Source organism: Podarcis cretensis, assembly GCF_951804945.1.
Source record: "Podarcis cretensis genome assembly, chromosome: 8".
Taxonomy (NCBI): Eukaryota; Metazoa; Chordata; class Lepidosauria; order Squamata; family Lacertidae; genus Podarcis; species Podarcis cretensis.
This window is the reverse complement of record NC_137177.1, coordinates 27,396,647-27,411,227: the sequence shown is the minus strand read 5'-3', so window position 1 is coordinate 27,411,227 and position 14,581 is coordinate 27,396,647. Positions and strand designations below refer to the sequence as shown.

General features: G+C 46.1%; 2 protein-coding genes across 9 annotated transcripts in view; one reads left to right on the top strand and one right to left on the bottom strand.

Moving 5' to 3' along the window:
* The first annotated feature begins 386 nt into the window (after positions 1 to 386).
* LOC307221719 (uncharacterized protein) lies at positions 387 to 14,579 on the top strand. 4 transcript variants are annotated; one of them, XR_013841447.1, is made up of 6 exons: positions 387 to 827; positions 2,014 to 2,125; positions 3,461 to 3,523; positions 4,605 to 4,757; positions 4,927 to 5,031; positions 5,342 to 7,105. XR_013841447.1 is itself a non-coding variant. In XM_079986498.1 (5 exons), the coding sequence occupies exons 1-5, from the start codon at positions 4,578 to 4,580 to the stop codon at positions 14,434 to 14,436; spliced, it is 429 nt and encodes a 142-aa protein (XP_079842624.1). In that variant the 5' UTR covers positions 4,487 to 4,577; the 3' UTR covers positions 14,437 to 14,579. The 4 variants fall into 4 exon arrangements, 3 of the variants coding, with proteins under 3 accessions (XP_079842624.1, XP_079842623.1, XP_079842625.1); XM_079986498.1 differs by lacking the exons at positions 387 to 827; positions 2,014 to 2,125; positions 3,461 to 3,523 and adding an exon at positions 14,428 to 14,579 and having other exon boundaries at positions 4,487 to 4,757; positions 5,342 to 5,413; positions 5,775 to 5,837; XM_079986497.1 differs by lacking the exons at positions 387 to 827; positions 2,014 to 2,125; positions 3,461 to 3,523 and having other exon boundaries at positions 4,487 to 4,757; positions 5,342 to 5,413; positions 5,775 to 7,115.
* The window catches only part of PHACTR4 (phosphatase and actin regulator 4), a 99,140-nt gene continuing 92,093 nt past the window's right edge, over positions 7,535 to 14,581 (bottom strand). For all 5 annotated transcript variants that reach the window (XM_079985993.1, XM_079985996.1, XM_079985992.1 and 2 more), the window contains 4 exons: positions 13,265 to 13,326; positions 12,171 to 12,308; positions 10,452 to 10,528; positions 7,535 to 9,973 (listed from right to left, as the gene is read on the bottom strand). In XM_079985993.1, the coding sequence (XP_079842119.1) occupies positions 9,958 to 9,973; positions 10,452 to 10,528; positions 12,171 to 12,308; positions 13,265 to 13,326 (293 nt within the window). In that variant the 3' untranslated portion in view covers positions 7,535 to 9,957. The remainder of the gene's footprint in view (positions 9,974 to 10,451; positions 10,529 to 12,170; positions 12,309 to 13,264; positions 13,327 to 14,581) is intronic.

Sequence of the window (14,581 nt, the reverse complement as noted above, 5' to 3'; positions counted from 1 at the left end):
CGCGGTTTGGTCCAACTCATGCTGATAGCTTCGAGTACACTGTCCAACCATCTCGTCCTCTGTCGCCCCCTTCTCCTTGTGCCCTCCATCTTTCCCAACATCAGGGTCTTCTCCAGGGAGTCTTCTCTTCTCATGAGGTGGCCAAAGTACTGGAGCCTCAGCTTCACAATCTGTCCTTCCAGTGAGCACTCAGGGCTGATTTCCTTCAGAATGGATACGTTTGATCTTCTTGCAGTCCATGGGACTCTCAAGAGTCTCCTCCAGCACCATAATTCAAAAGCATCAATTCTTCGGCGATCAGCCTTCTTGATGGTCCAGCTCTCACTTCCATACATCACTACTGGGAAAACCATAACTTTAACTATCGGACCTTTGTTGGCAAGGTGATGTCTCTGCTTTTTAAGATGCTGTCTAGGTGCTGGGGATCGCCCCAGCCAATCTGCGGCCAGGGTGGGTGTGGCCTCGGGCCATTTAATTTTGGCGTGGCGCGCTCACTCTTCCTTGCCTTTTCGGAACAGCACCGAGCTTTACCTGCCGTTTTCTTTCGGTCGTTTTTTTCCTGCTCTAGAAGCCTTTTGCTTTGTTTTGAACTTCGTTGCCTTCCCCAGCAGTGCTTAGCAGCCGGGCTGCAGCCACCGCTTCCAGCAGGGCCGGCTGCCTGCAATCAGCTGTGAGGCGGGCGACTTACAGCTGGGGAGCGGCGCGTTTTTTCCTTGGGCTGCAAAAGCAGAGTCCACCGCCCTTCTGCTTGCCTTTTGACTTCCCGCTCGCTAATTGCCAGGAGGCATTGCTTCAGAGGTCTCCCTTCACCACAAGCCTCAGATTGGGTGAGATGGTTTGGATCCCCTGTCTCCAGTTGCTTCTCCTTACCTCTCCCCCCCTTAACCCTTTGCTCCACACACCCCACACCTTGCTTCTCTGTGGATTTTGTGAGAACTCTGCCCCCCCTCCCCGCGGCTGTGCTCGTGTTTATTTGCATTTACTGTGTGGGTGCTTTTGAGGGTGTGTGCATCTGCCTTGTGTTGCTGCTGGTCGTTTTGGCTGTGGCACCCTCTTTTCATGCTTTGCTCTGCTATGATCTTGCTATGGCAGTTGTCAGTCACCATGTTGTTGGGGCCGGGTAGGAATGTTTTCCACGTGGCAAATTGACACCAGCCATTTGGTTTTCACCTACCTAGTAGCAATCCACAGCTTTTGTGAGGTTAGGCATTGGGTAAGCCTTTGTTTCGTTGGAAGAGAGGTTGTTGCCCCACCTACCCCACCTCCGTAAGGGTATCCTGTTAAAGGGATCCAGGTTGTGAATACTGTACTGTCTAAAGCCTGGGCGTGGGCTAGGGCCATGTCACAGCCCCTACAAGGACCTATCTGACATAAGTTATAGGGCACCCCCTATCTGTGGTTTACTCTTCCCTGCAGACGAGCAAGAGTCAAGACATAGCCTGGCTTCACACCTGCACCTAAGCCAAACCACTCACATCTGTAACCAATAAAGTTGTGGTCTATTTGAACCCATATTCCTTGTCAGTGTGATTTATTGTTCTCCTGGGAACTTTGTGGCTCGGGTGCCTTGGCATGCAAGCACAACTTCTGAGTAAGCATGCATAGAACTGGGCTGTCCTCTGTAGTTTGTTAAACACAGATATACTTTTTATTATATTCTCATCTATTATATTATTTATTAAATTTATATACCGCCCTTTGTGCAAGGATCACAGAGAGGTTTGCAGTAGAAAAAAACCCACCATGAGTGTAACAATAACACACACACCCCCACACACAGTTTAAAACGCCATAGAGTGTTTATTTCACAAAAGGTCTGGATGAGGAATGTTTTCACCTGGCACTCAGCTACTTCTGCATATGTATTTATAGGACTGGGCTCCATATGGCCCTTTGTGGGTCTGTAGCTAAAGTCTGCAGGAAAACAATAGAGTTTGAATAAATATGCAGATCATCTCTCAGCAAAGAGAAAAGTAATGCTTTTTAACTTTTTCATAAACTATTGAGGAGCAGGGAGGTAGCGAAGTTTGTGGACAACGCTGATGGGCTGTTAACCAGAAGGTTGGTGGTTCAAGCCCACCTAGGATTCCCACATGGCAGCCAGTTGGACTAGATGACCCCTGAGGTAAGGTTACCAGATTTTTTTTCAATGAATCCAGGAACACTTTTCAACTTCAATGGATTTTGTATGGGGACTAATTTGTAAATCCAGGGACTGTCCCCAGGAAACGGGGACGTTTGGTAACCTTAACCTGGAGTCCCTTCCAACTCTACTGTGATTCCATGATTTCGGATGATCAAACATGCGGATTGTGAAGGGCTCCACAAGAATCTCTCCAAACTGGGTGATGTTAAAATGGCAAATGTGTTTCAATGTAACTTAAGTGTGAAGTGAGGATGCACATGGAGCAAAATATCATACACACACACACACACACACACACACAATCAAATATTATTGTATACAACCATTTAGAATAATAAATTCAACAAAAAAATGTGAGCCAAGGATTTTCCTACAACAACAATAATAATAAAAATCCTATTCCTCAGTGTCTCAGTACAGTTTGATAGGATTTCTGATGCTGCTGGCATTCTTTAAGAGGGGTTCACTGAAGAGCAGCTCAAGATCCAGCTGACTACTGTCCTTGTGGGTATGAAAAACCAGGAGATGGCTGGATTGTGGATGAAAGCTCTGCAGAAGGAACATGTGAGTGGGCAATGAGGTATCATAACACATAGCCTTTGTATAGAACATAGTTGGGGAATAGTGTAACTGATCCCAGCGGGTTTTGCAGTTGGCACTGATCAGTTCGTTTTTGGCAGGTATTGGCTTCGCTTGGGAGTTCATGAGCTTCCTGGCTGAGCACCTTGCTGCTATGCACTAATTTATGACCAGGGACCTCTATTGTTTGCTCCAGCAGCTTATTAAGCACTTCGCTGACAAAATGGTGAAGGTAAGGTGCTGCAAGGATTGTAAAGAAGAGACTTGGACCATTTCTTTTCAGTGTGTGAGCCAACCTCATGCTATTGGGTCCCATGACATGCAATGGAAGCACTTGCTTACTATTGTTTGTTCAGAGGGGCCTGACAATTTCAGGGCAAAAGTTTAACCAGGTGTCCTGAAAAATCTTGTTTTGTGAAAGGCAGAGTTCCCAACAAGTATCTCCTCTTGGCTATCAAATGAGGGGTACTTGCTCATCAAATGAGGGGTAGTGCTCCCAAGTGTATAAACAACTACCTGACTTTTAGAAGACATCTGAAGGTAGCCCTGTTTAGGGAAGCTTTTAATGTTTGATGTTTTATCATGTTTTTCATATATTCTGTTGGGAGGCACCCAGAGGGGCTGGGGAAACCCAACCAGATGGGCGGGGTATAAATAATAAATTGTTAATACTAATAGTAATAATAGTAATAGTAATAATAATAATAAATAATAATATTTTCTTTGCGGGCACAGATACCGGCTGCAGCACCCTCCGCTATGGAATCCTCATCCTCACGAAGTACCCCCAGGTAGCAGGTGAGGTAAATGGCAAAGTCGTTCTGTTGCACACATTTTATTATTTATACATTTACTGCATTTCTAGGCCCCCTTTATCTTCCAAGGAACTCAAGGTTCTGCTCCTCCCCATTTCACCCTCACAACAACCCTGTGAGTCAGGGGTCAGCAACCTTTTTCAGCCATGGGCCGGCCCACAGTCCCTCAGACCATGTGGTGGGCCAGACTATATTTTGAAGGGGGGGGGGGAAATGAATGAATTCCTATGCCCCACAAATAACCCAGAGATGCATTTTAAATAAAAGGACACACTCTACTCATGTAAAAACGCGCTGATTCCCGGACTGTCTGTGGGCCGGATTGAGAAGGTGATTGCAGCCTAACTGGCCACATGAGTACTTTTTCCTGTTCTTTTTCAATGCACATTATAGAGGTGTGTGTGTTCTGAATGCAGGCTATTTATTCCACATTTTTCATCCCACTATTTGGCTCCTAAGAAGCCCTCAAGGCTTCTTGAAGTAAGAAAACACCACCCTAGAATAATGTGGACAATGGGATGATCTGCAGGGGTTTGCCATGCCATCTACCTCTTTGCCAACCAGATCAGAATGCGGAATGGTCTGGCTGCAACTGTGGGCACCTGAGGATGTCACCCGCAGATGCCACTCACTTGTTCACAGGACCCACAGCTACAGCTCAGCTGCGAGTGGGAGATACCCAGAGATAAAGCCATTCTCCCATGCTAGCATGTGGATTTGGTTCCCTCTGGTGCCCAAAGACAGGAAATGCTGATCCTTGCCAGCCTGCTCACATTCCCTCCCCCTTTTGATCAGTCTGTCTTGTGCTCAGAAGAGAACTGTGGTGTGTCCCCCACCCCCCAATTCGTCTCCTCAGGCTTGCCTCAGTTCCCCTTTGTGGATAGTCTGGACTGAGCCAGCATCTGACTGTTATTGTAGAAGTTTCTCATTTCGGTTTTTATCCTAGCTTCAGCACAGGGCTCCTCTAGACACAAGTGGAAAGGGGGCATGGATTTAACGTTTTCACCTTTGGAAGTGAGAAGGGACAATTTGTGGTCATGGTTCCTCTTGTTTCCTGCTTTCAGGATGAAGCCCTGGTTCGCATAGCAGCAGTTAGACACCTGGGGCTGCTGCGGAGCAGGGCTGGGCAGCAGTGGTGTCCCTGCTTGCCGGAGGAAGGCATTGCGGAAGTGGTGAATGCGATCATTCACCTGGAGGACACAGAAGAGGTGGCAGAGGTGAGGGCCTGTATGGATTGTTCTCTGGAACCTCATGGACATGTCCACTTTTGAGGCCGCTAACCTCTCCAGCTTCCTCCCCTTCTCTTGACTCCCTCCCTCTCCCTATCTATGACTTGGGGCTTCTTCCTTTTGGGATGCTCACCCCGCTTCTCTTCTTGCATTGCAGACAGCGAAGGCTCTTCTGAAGCAGCTGGTCCCCAAAGTCATCTGGTGGGCAGAATCAAATGTGTTCCACCTGCACCATGCGCTGCATAAGGCAGCTAAATATTTGGTAAGATCACCTTCATTCTTGGGATGCTTCTAGCTGCTTAGTTGGCTAAGGAGACCAGGGCAGCTTTGCGCAGGGTCGTCCCGTTTTATCTTTCCAACCGCCCAGTCAGGTTGGTAATGGGAGCAGCTGTGCCAGGATCCTCTAAAGAAGCTCCTAGCCATGTGGCGAATTGGGCCTGTCTCCCTCATCCAGCTCCAGTGCTCTTAGTCTGTGCGTTAAACCACATGGGATGTCTTTGGCACTTAGGTTGGGTATAGGATATTCTCCTATGTGCACAAACCTGCCGTTTCTCCATTTTCTTTTCTGATAGATCAAGACATACAGCAAGGACGTCGTCCGGGGTGCTGCCAAGAGCTTATTGCAGCCTGCTGCCAACAAACAGGTGTGTGTCACGAGTGGCAGTGCTGCTTGTTGGGGTAAGTAAAGCAACATCCCTCCCTGGTAGGGAAGGATGGACTCAGCTCTTGAATGATGGAAATTACAAGCCAGGCATGTGACTAGGCAGGGGCCCAGGCACCTCCTGAATCTTTTTCTGAGTGCCCCATGGAGTGTCTCAGGATGGGTAATGAATTTCAGGAAATTGGATTGGTATGCAGTGCCACTATGCATTCATCCCTGCTCTGCCCCAGCACATCATGGCCCTTGTAAGCCACTCCTGAGAGTACCTGCTCTCCTCCCCACCCTCCCTTTGATTCCATTGGCCTTTCAGAGTGTGACCTCGCTTTTCCCCACTGTCCCTCTAGGACACCTGGCTCACAGCACGGCCACGTTCATTATGGAAGAGGATATGTCTTCCTACTGTTCCTGTAAGTGAGGAGAAAATGCTTCTGCTGAGAAGGGTGTTAAATGAAGAGAGTTTAATATTTGAAATGATCTGAAAAGGACTTCACTGCCCTCAAACATCCCCCTATTGAATGGAATGAGTTTGGGGTGGGCTGGGGTGGATTACCAAATGTTGTACAGTTGAAGTGAAAAGGGACAAGAATTGTCCCTTCTCCAAAACGGAAACAACCACTGCTTGTGGACACTTGCGATGGATGAACCTATCCATTTCCATTTCTTGGTTTTGCAATGTTATTTATGATGTAATGCTCTTTGCTTTTAAAAACTGAATTGAATTAAAACTCACCCAATGTTTCACTGCAGAAGGATTGGCACACATGGGAAAAAGCAAACCTAGACAACAAATGGTCAAATAGTATTTCTTAGAACGGCCAGCTGGCAGGGAAACAGTTCAGGGCTAGGAGGTGTCTGGAGGAGCTGGTCCTGGAGCAGAGCCGATGGAATGAGCCCTGCTTCCTATCTCTCCCATTCAGGCAGCTTGATGGAATTACCAGGGAATAAGTTCCATTGAACTCAGTGCAATTAGTTCTAGGCAGACATGCAGAATACTGCACAGTTAAGTAGCTATTCAATGTTAAAATGCAGCTTGTGGCCTTCCCTTTGCATACTACCCAGCTCCCCAAACTCAACACTTTGAAAATTTAGCACAATTCCACTTTGTTTGAAGCTCCAAGCACTCTCAGCTGCCCTTTCTAGGGGATCCAGGATGCCCTTCTAGAGGGGGCAACTCTGCCGTCTTTAGTATTGATCTAATTTCAGAAGATGCAGACCTTCTGTTCCTTTGAACTTTCTAAGTTATCTAACTTTTTATAGTGACAGTCCTTGCAGAACAGTTCAAGGCTACCCTTAGTGGGTAGAAAGTTTCTAGAGTGGAAACATGTTTTGGCCTGATTTTTGAAAGAACCCTGCACACCAGGGATGGGGAACACTTTTCCGCCCGAGGGCAGCCTTCCAGGGGACAGGGGACAATGGCAGGCAGAGTGGACAGGATGCAGTTTTTTTGTATGGCACATGACATTCATAACACAAAACCAGGGGTTTCTGCACATATAAACTCACCCAGTGCTTTTTTTTCTGGGGGAGACGCAGGGGTACGCATACCCCTAAAAGTTTTGTGAATCTAAATTTGGCCTCATTGATGGGCAGTATTTCAATATGAGTAGGAAAATGAGAGTACCCCTAAACATTTTTTTAAGAAAAAAAGTACTGAACTCACCTATATCTCCCTTTAAAAAATAATAATTCTAAGACCGTTCAGGACAAGCAATTGCAGAGGAAATGAATGCATTGCACTGAGTAGATTTGATATAATAATACCCACATTTCCATCTGTAAGACACCGGGGGGGGGTAGTATGTAGCTGCACTTTTTACAAGATAGTTTTTACCTCTACAGGGAGTGCAGAGGTAGCAAACCTCTTCTTCGTTGGAAATTTAAAAACCTCTCCTTCCTTGGAGGTTTTTAAGCAGGGGTTGGATGGCCGTCTGTCATGGATAGCTGAGATTTCTGCATTGCAGGGGGTCGGACTAGATGACCCTTGGAGTCCCTTCCTACTCTACAATTTTATGATACTATAACACCCCAAATCACTCTCTGTATCTGGGAAGTGACTGCACAAGAGGTCGGCGATGCAACTGAGAGGGAGAAGAGAAGAGCAAGCTTTTTCTTTTCTAAAAAAAATTTATTCCATAAAATCTTATTGAAAGGAAGACAGCTATACAATGCAATGATCTGCTCTACAGAAATATATTTTACACACTTTGAAAAAGCAGTTCTGGCATAGAGCACTTCAGCACTCCCCTGATGTCTACAATAGCTTCTCTCCTTGCACTCTTCCTGAAGAAACGCTATTCAAGTAGCAGTAGGAATCCTGTGGGCTCTCCCAGATGCTGGTCTCCAACTCCCATAATCTCCAGCGTTTGGTCATGCTGACTGGGTCCCCTAGGAGTCCAACAAATCTGGAAGACCACAGATTGCCCATCCTCTGCCTAAAGGCAACAAAGCCAAACTCCACCCCCCCACCCCTTGCAAAATATTCTCACCAAGTCAGTGCTCAAGAAAACAATAGGATTTGGGGTGTGGTTTGGGGGAGGGGGAGAAAGAGAGAACAAAAAAGGTCAGCTGAGGGGTAGGGGGTAAGGGGTAGAATGAAACCCTTGAGGTACAAAAGCAGAGTTTGAGATCTTTGTATCCCTGGTCTGCCCAGAAAGGTGACTAGGACATATTGGAATGGGATTATTGATGCTTCAACACAGGGATGGAGAACTCCCACCAGCATGGCCAATGGCCATAGATTATGGCAGTTATAGCCCAAGATTACCTGGAGGCACCCACTTACCTGTCTACTGCTGCATTTAACAGTTGTATAGCAAAGAGTGTTCCAGGCTTTTGTCCTTTGCTCATGAAAAGGTATTCTGCTGGATTCAGATAAAGTGAGTGGTGCAGTCCCCACTGAAATCAATGGTTTTTTTAAGTCTTGACAATCTTATTCCTATAGATTTCAAATTCATTTAATCTGGATCCAGTGTCTCCTGACACTCCTTATCTTATGTGATTGTTGCAAGCTATAGCAGCCCTTCTTCTATTGCATCTTACCCACCAGAAGGTTTGGCAACTGGGTAGGCTTCAGCAGTATGTAATGGCCTCTTCTCAAGGCGAGGAAACAGAATGGCATGGGACACAGCCTTTAGCCATCTGTGCGCTGCCTACCCACTGGTACAGCATCATGTTCTTGCAAGGGTAGCTTGTGCAACCAAATCAGTTGTCAAACATGGAGCCACCTACATCCGTCTTCCCCAAACAGAGGCTTGCCAAGTGATGTTGAACTACAACTCCCAGCAGCCTCAGCTGGTGTGGTCAATGGTTGTGGGCCAACAACATCTGGAAGGCCTGAAGCTGGGGGAAGCTGACCTACGTTAACACGCATCCAAATCCCTCCCAGCCTCTCACACAAAAGGGTGGCCAACCCTGCAACCCAGCAGTGGCTTGCAAAATCATCCAGAAACATTCCACGAGAGATCAAGGGATGCTGTATTTGCTAACGTTTATAAATACGAAAAGGTCAATTTCAAGCCCTTCTCAAGCATGTGACATTTGGAACTTCCAATACATTTTGCTACTTGACTAAGAAAAGGCAAGTTCCACTCTAATTTCAGAAAGTTTTTAAAAAGAAAAGGAAGAAGTCATGATTTTTTTAAATATACAATATATTCCATGCCATCTGCTTCCTGAAGGCAACTTGTTTTAGGCTTTGCAGTTCCTGTTATATAGGACTAAATATGCACCAGAAAAAAGAGGTCTCAACGTTACAAGTTTTTTGTTGTCCATCTTAAAAAAATTGTCTAAAAACAGTCCCCCTCTCTCAAAATGCAGCATATGCCATTTAAGAACTATACAATTTTTCTGCAGGATGATTTAAAATTGGTCAGTAGTGATTCTGCATATTAAGTACATCCAAAAGACATAAGCAAAAAAACAAAACAAAAACAAAATCTCCCATAATGTGTCAGTTTCCTGCTAGGACAGTATTTTAAAGTTTCCTTTGTACAGAACACATGCACGCACAAGCACGCACACACTCTCAATCTCTCTCACCCACATGCACAGGCACACATTCTTGCTTCCTGTTCACTACCTACAAAGTCTGCTCCAATATTATCTCTTCCTTTGAAAAAGCCTATGAAACAGATCAGAACATACTATTTACAGCAGAACAGCAGGGGGGGCATTATCCATTCAAACGCTGGAGCTGTCCACGTCTGACGTGAGTCAGGGCACCCAGCTACAAGCAGGGGGTATTGCTGATTCATCTGAGGTATAGTGTTTCTCCCCCCGCCGTTGTGATTTGATGGCACTTGACAGAAACTCCTTCCAATGAAATGCAACTTTTGGACAAGGCTCTCCCCACCCCTCTTTTGTTTCCCTGAAGAAGGTCATTTCCTGGATACGATCTGAAGGCAAATCTTAAACAAGCCTCAAAGGTTCCTCTTCAGCTCAGGAGAGGGCAACCAGCAAATGCCTCAAGTCATCAGCAACCTTCTCTGACACATCTATCAGTGTTGGGGAGCGAGTTTTATAAAAGATTCATGGCCGATGAAACCTGCAAGAGAATCACATTGTGCTTGTGAGAATGGCAATGGGCTTGGACGCCTTCCTCCCCCCACTTTGGGTCTTGCATGCCGCATCCAGGTCATGCCCTCAGCACATGAGAACCACAACTGTCAAGCTCTCACTGCTAGATGGTGTGGGCCAACCATCAAATATTATCAGCAAATGTCTGCTGTGTTGATGTCTCCATTGCCCCTCACCCAGAGCACACCCACTGCCTTCTTGGCTCCAGCCTGCCACACAATGTTCACCAAACATGGGTTTAGCAGGGGCAGGTCCAAAACTCACTAAAGAATCCATGCGGGCAAGTTTCTGCCCTCTCTCCACCCCCAGACATCACACACTAGAGAGGCGATGAGATGCTGGTTCAAACCTGACCATGGCAAGGAAGGCTAGTGGGAATGCTAGGAGCCACTACAGTTCTACGAAAGAAGCATGGGAAGGAAAGTGGGCACCTCCCTCTTACACACCGTGTGAACTGCTTGCTGTCTTCGTGGACTTCCATTTCAGAGCTCTTGAACTCGTTCAGCTCCTTCCGGATGGCAGCCTAAATGGGGAGAAGGAGCCCTGTCATTTCAGATCTGAGCACTTCCAGCCCTGACAGGTGCTATCCAATCAGCAGGGTGCCCCAGCTTTGTATGTCTGCCTTATGTCTATTTCATCCTATCAGAAGCAACCCAGCTTAGCCATTGTGCTGCACTTCCTCTTTGGATGTTCTGACCAGTAGCCAGGATCAAAGCACGAAAGGAAAGAATCTGTCAGGAGACCAGAAGGGCCCTGGGTGGGGAGGTGGGGAAACAGCTGGCAGGAAACACTGGGTTTCTGGCAGCTTCATTACTTATGGGGGTTTCAGTATGGTTTATTTACTTACTTATTATTTTGGTTATGTAAGAATGCTTCCCCTGCTTTTCTAATGCATAAGCATCACTTAAGGTGGCTTCCAACAAACAGAACATTTCATATCACATTCCAGTATCAAGACAAAACACCCTGCGATATAGTGTATAACACAGACAAGGAAATGCAGATAGAATAATCACTTCCAATAGAACATTGTTGCACAGTTTTCATGCAGCCACCAAGAAGGCACTCACTCTTGCCCAGCAAACAAGCCCCCTATCAAAGAGCCTCTACAACAGATGCAAACACATGGACCTATAAAATAGGTGGCGCTTCTTTGTGTAGGTGTATCAGACTTATTTATAACAAGCTCTATCAGACTATAATCAGTGCTTTTGTGGTCATCATGGCATTTGGTTCTCCCTTTGCAATATAGCACAGGAAACCTCACTATGCAGGGGCAGGTGATCGGATGGTGCTGCAAGAGGCATGAGACACAGCCGGAAATGGAGGCAGCAAGGAGGATGTTCCTCACTGCCCAGAGGATGAGGAACAGAACAAACCCCTTGAAAGTTTGCACATACGCAAGGCTCAACTTATAAGATGATGAAGAGCATGGTGTTGAAATATGGCACTCTCCCATGTGTATGGCACTTTTGCAGAGCACAAGAGAGCAGGAGGTTCCTTGAGAAGTTTAAAATCTAGTATCTTATATAGGCGAGCAAACAGAGAACTGCAAACAGACACAGGCAGGGGTGGAACGTGTATTTACTTCAGATGCACATACCTGAATCTAATTCAACATCCTGCTTTCATAGTGGCTGACCAGTTGCCTATGGGAAGCCCGTAAACAGGATCTGAACTCAACTGTACTCTCCCCTCTTGCGGTTTTCAGCATCTGGCATTCAGAAGCCTACTGCCTCTTACTGTGGAGCTTTGATAGGAAGTAGGGATGAGGAACCTGTGTCTCTCCAGATGTTCTTGGACTACAATTCCCATCATCCCTGATCACCAGCCACACTGTCTTGGTCTGATGGGGGCTGGAGTGCAACAACATCTGGAGGTCCAAAGGTTCACCGGAACAGGAAGGCAGAGCAGAAGGCACACAGCCACAAAACAAACGGGGGTTTCATTACTGCAGGGACGAAAGACTTTGCAGAAAAGGTGGATTTTGAAGGAAATGACAGGTGATGTCATACGAGTATTATGAAAGGCAGCCCCAGTCTGTAAGGTGCAGATGAAGTTGTTTGAGAAGACAGGAGGCCTTGGACATCTGAGGGTGGCAGAGATGCATTGGGACAGGAGTGTGGAGAGACAGGCTGGGCAGAGAGAGCATTTGCCTTTCTCACCTTGTCAGCAGGGGTTAATTTGGTCCATGGCTTGTCTGCTCGCCTGTCGTAGTCCTGGGCATCTGTTACCTCCACATATTCATTAAACCTCAGGATCTTCCTTGCCTGCAGTTCAGCCACAGTAGGCCTTTGACTAAGCTAAAAGGCAGAGAGAGAGAGAGAGAGAGAGAGAAATTGTGACTTGCAAGTGAAATCAGGTGGCCTGCTTCACAAGGCTAAAGTAGATCCTGGCACAAGTGCTGCACCAATCCAGTGTCACAAGTCCTAACATGGCAGCACTGCATATCCAGGTAGTTGCTCCAGTCCAGTGACTTGGAACAGTGTGGGTTGCCTTGGTGCATCTGTCTGGTGCAAAGCCTCCCAATAGTCAGATATGGAAAGAGGGAGTGTGGTGTATGGACAGGGTGGGTGAGTGGTTTTGTGAAGAGAAAACTCACTTAAGTCAACAAAACCAAAGATGTCTCTTGCCTTGGCGCAACCTTGCAAAATAAGGATTAACCCAAAACCAATGAGGAGCAAATGTCACCTCCTGGGCATAATCCTGGTGGGCTGACTGGCTTCCACTAGTGCAACTGGTGCAGAAGGAAATGTGAACAAAGTCATTTGTTAGGGCAACTCAGTATGGTTGGGGTTTTTCCCTATTTTTATTTATTTATATAGAAATTGGAGACCTGGATAAATTACATCTGGGGCAGGGCTCTCTCTGATCATTTTATGCAGAGGAGAGCTATTGGGGTGTCTCAAAAAGGGGTAGGTTTGAGGTGGTCTGCTTTCTGCTCTTCTACTTCAGAAATATGGGGCAGCCTACTCTGTAGACTCTCAGGCTCCACTGTGCAGAGGCCACATGGAAGTTTGTGGAAAGTGGGGTAATGCATGAGGTGCAGGATCCGTGCCACAAGATGACTCTTCACATGTAGGAGAGCAGTACATTGGTGGATACTTTCCGCTGCTTCTGCACTGTGCTTTGTATATGTTTGTAAATTAAATAACTTTGTGTAGTTTTCTTTGTTGTTTGTAATGTTTAATGAAACTTTTTAAATTAAAAAATATTAATAAAGCAGTACAGAATTCCCAGCAGCCCATGATGCTAATACCTTTCTGGTGAGCCTGCGCTTTATTTCCCTTTTTTCAGCTTGCCGGTCAGCCTCATTTTTTTCTGTGAAAGAGAAAAATGATTGATGATGTCTGAAACTTCTCTTTCCTTCCAACATAGTTTAGCATTAACAAATAAAATGTTGCAATTATTGATCTATGAATGGTACACACCTGTCAGTCAAGTGCTTCTACAGATTTGGTCTCTTGCATGAAGAAGGTATTAGGAACTTGGTGTGTATGTGTGCATTTGATACTATATAAAGGTAATATGGGTGCCCATCCACACCCAGCAAGATTCCTTATGACCCTCCATGCAAAAATCTGTTCCCTTGGAAACAATTCGACCCACTGATTTTATTTTACACCACTCATTCCCGGCACGAAACAGTTTATTAAATGACTCTGGATAAATCCAAGCAGAGGAAACCAACTAGATTTATGACCTGACAATCCCTCACTAGAATTGTGGAAGAAGAATAGCATTTATTGCCTTAGTCCACAGAACATAGCTGCATGACATTACTGAAATGCTTCTTCTACACAGGACCTGTCCCTGAAGACAGTTTAGAAACGTCAACTGGTGCAAAACACAGCAGTTTGATTTCCTGCTTGGCCCCACCCCACCCCCCAGGAATCATGTTATTCCCACATCGCTGACAATCTAAATTGGCTGCCAATGTATTCCTGGGTCCAGTTTATGGAGAGTTTGGAGTTTGTTTTACATTTAAAGTCCTATGACTTGGGCTCTGCCTTCTCCACATGTCCTCCTCCTTAGGTTATCTGGGGAAGACTCACTCGTGTGTGGCATCCCTCTTAGCTCAGGTTGGAAGGCCTTAGCAGGCAGGGCTTTTTCTATGGGGCTAGAGCCACGGCTGTGGATCTCTCAGCTCAGATGAATTTAAAAACAGATACAGCTAAAAAAACCCACCCACCCACCAGTTATAAATATTTTTTAAAAAAGCAGGCCGCCATATTAAAACAGCATGGCATATTAAAACAGCACTCTTCCTCCTCTTCCTACAACAAAAGGCAGTTCTACCACCTGCAGTTGCCAAGTGGGAAGAGCTTGCCCTGTGCGCTATTCATTAATTGCAATCCAGATCACCTACTGCAGCATATGGTCTGCTGGAAATTCAAATAAAACTTTCCATGCAAATCACAGGTACGGTAGCAAGAATGCTGCACGGCAGGAATAGCAAGCAACGCTGCAGCAGCACAGTGTTTGGGACAGCAGCCAAGGGACAATGCCTTGGAGCCAGAGTGCTATAGAAATGATCTGAAGACTCCTTAGAAAATAAGCACATGGAGAAGCTTCT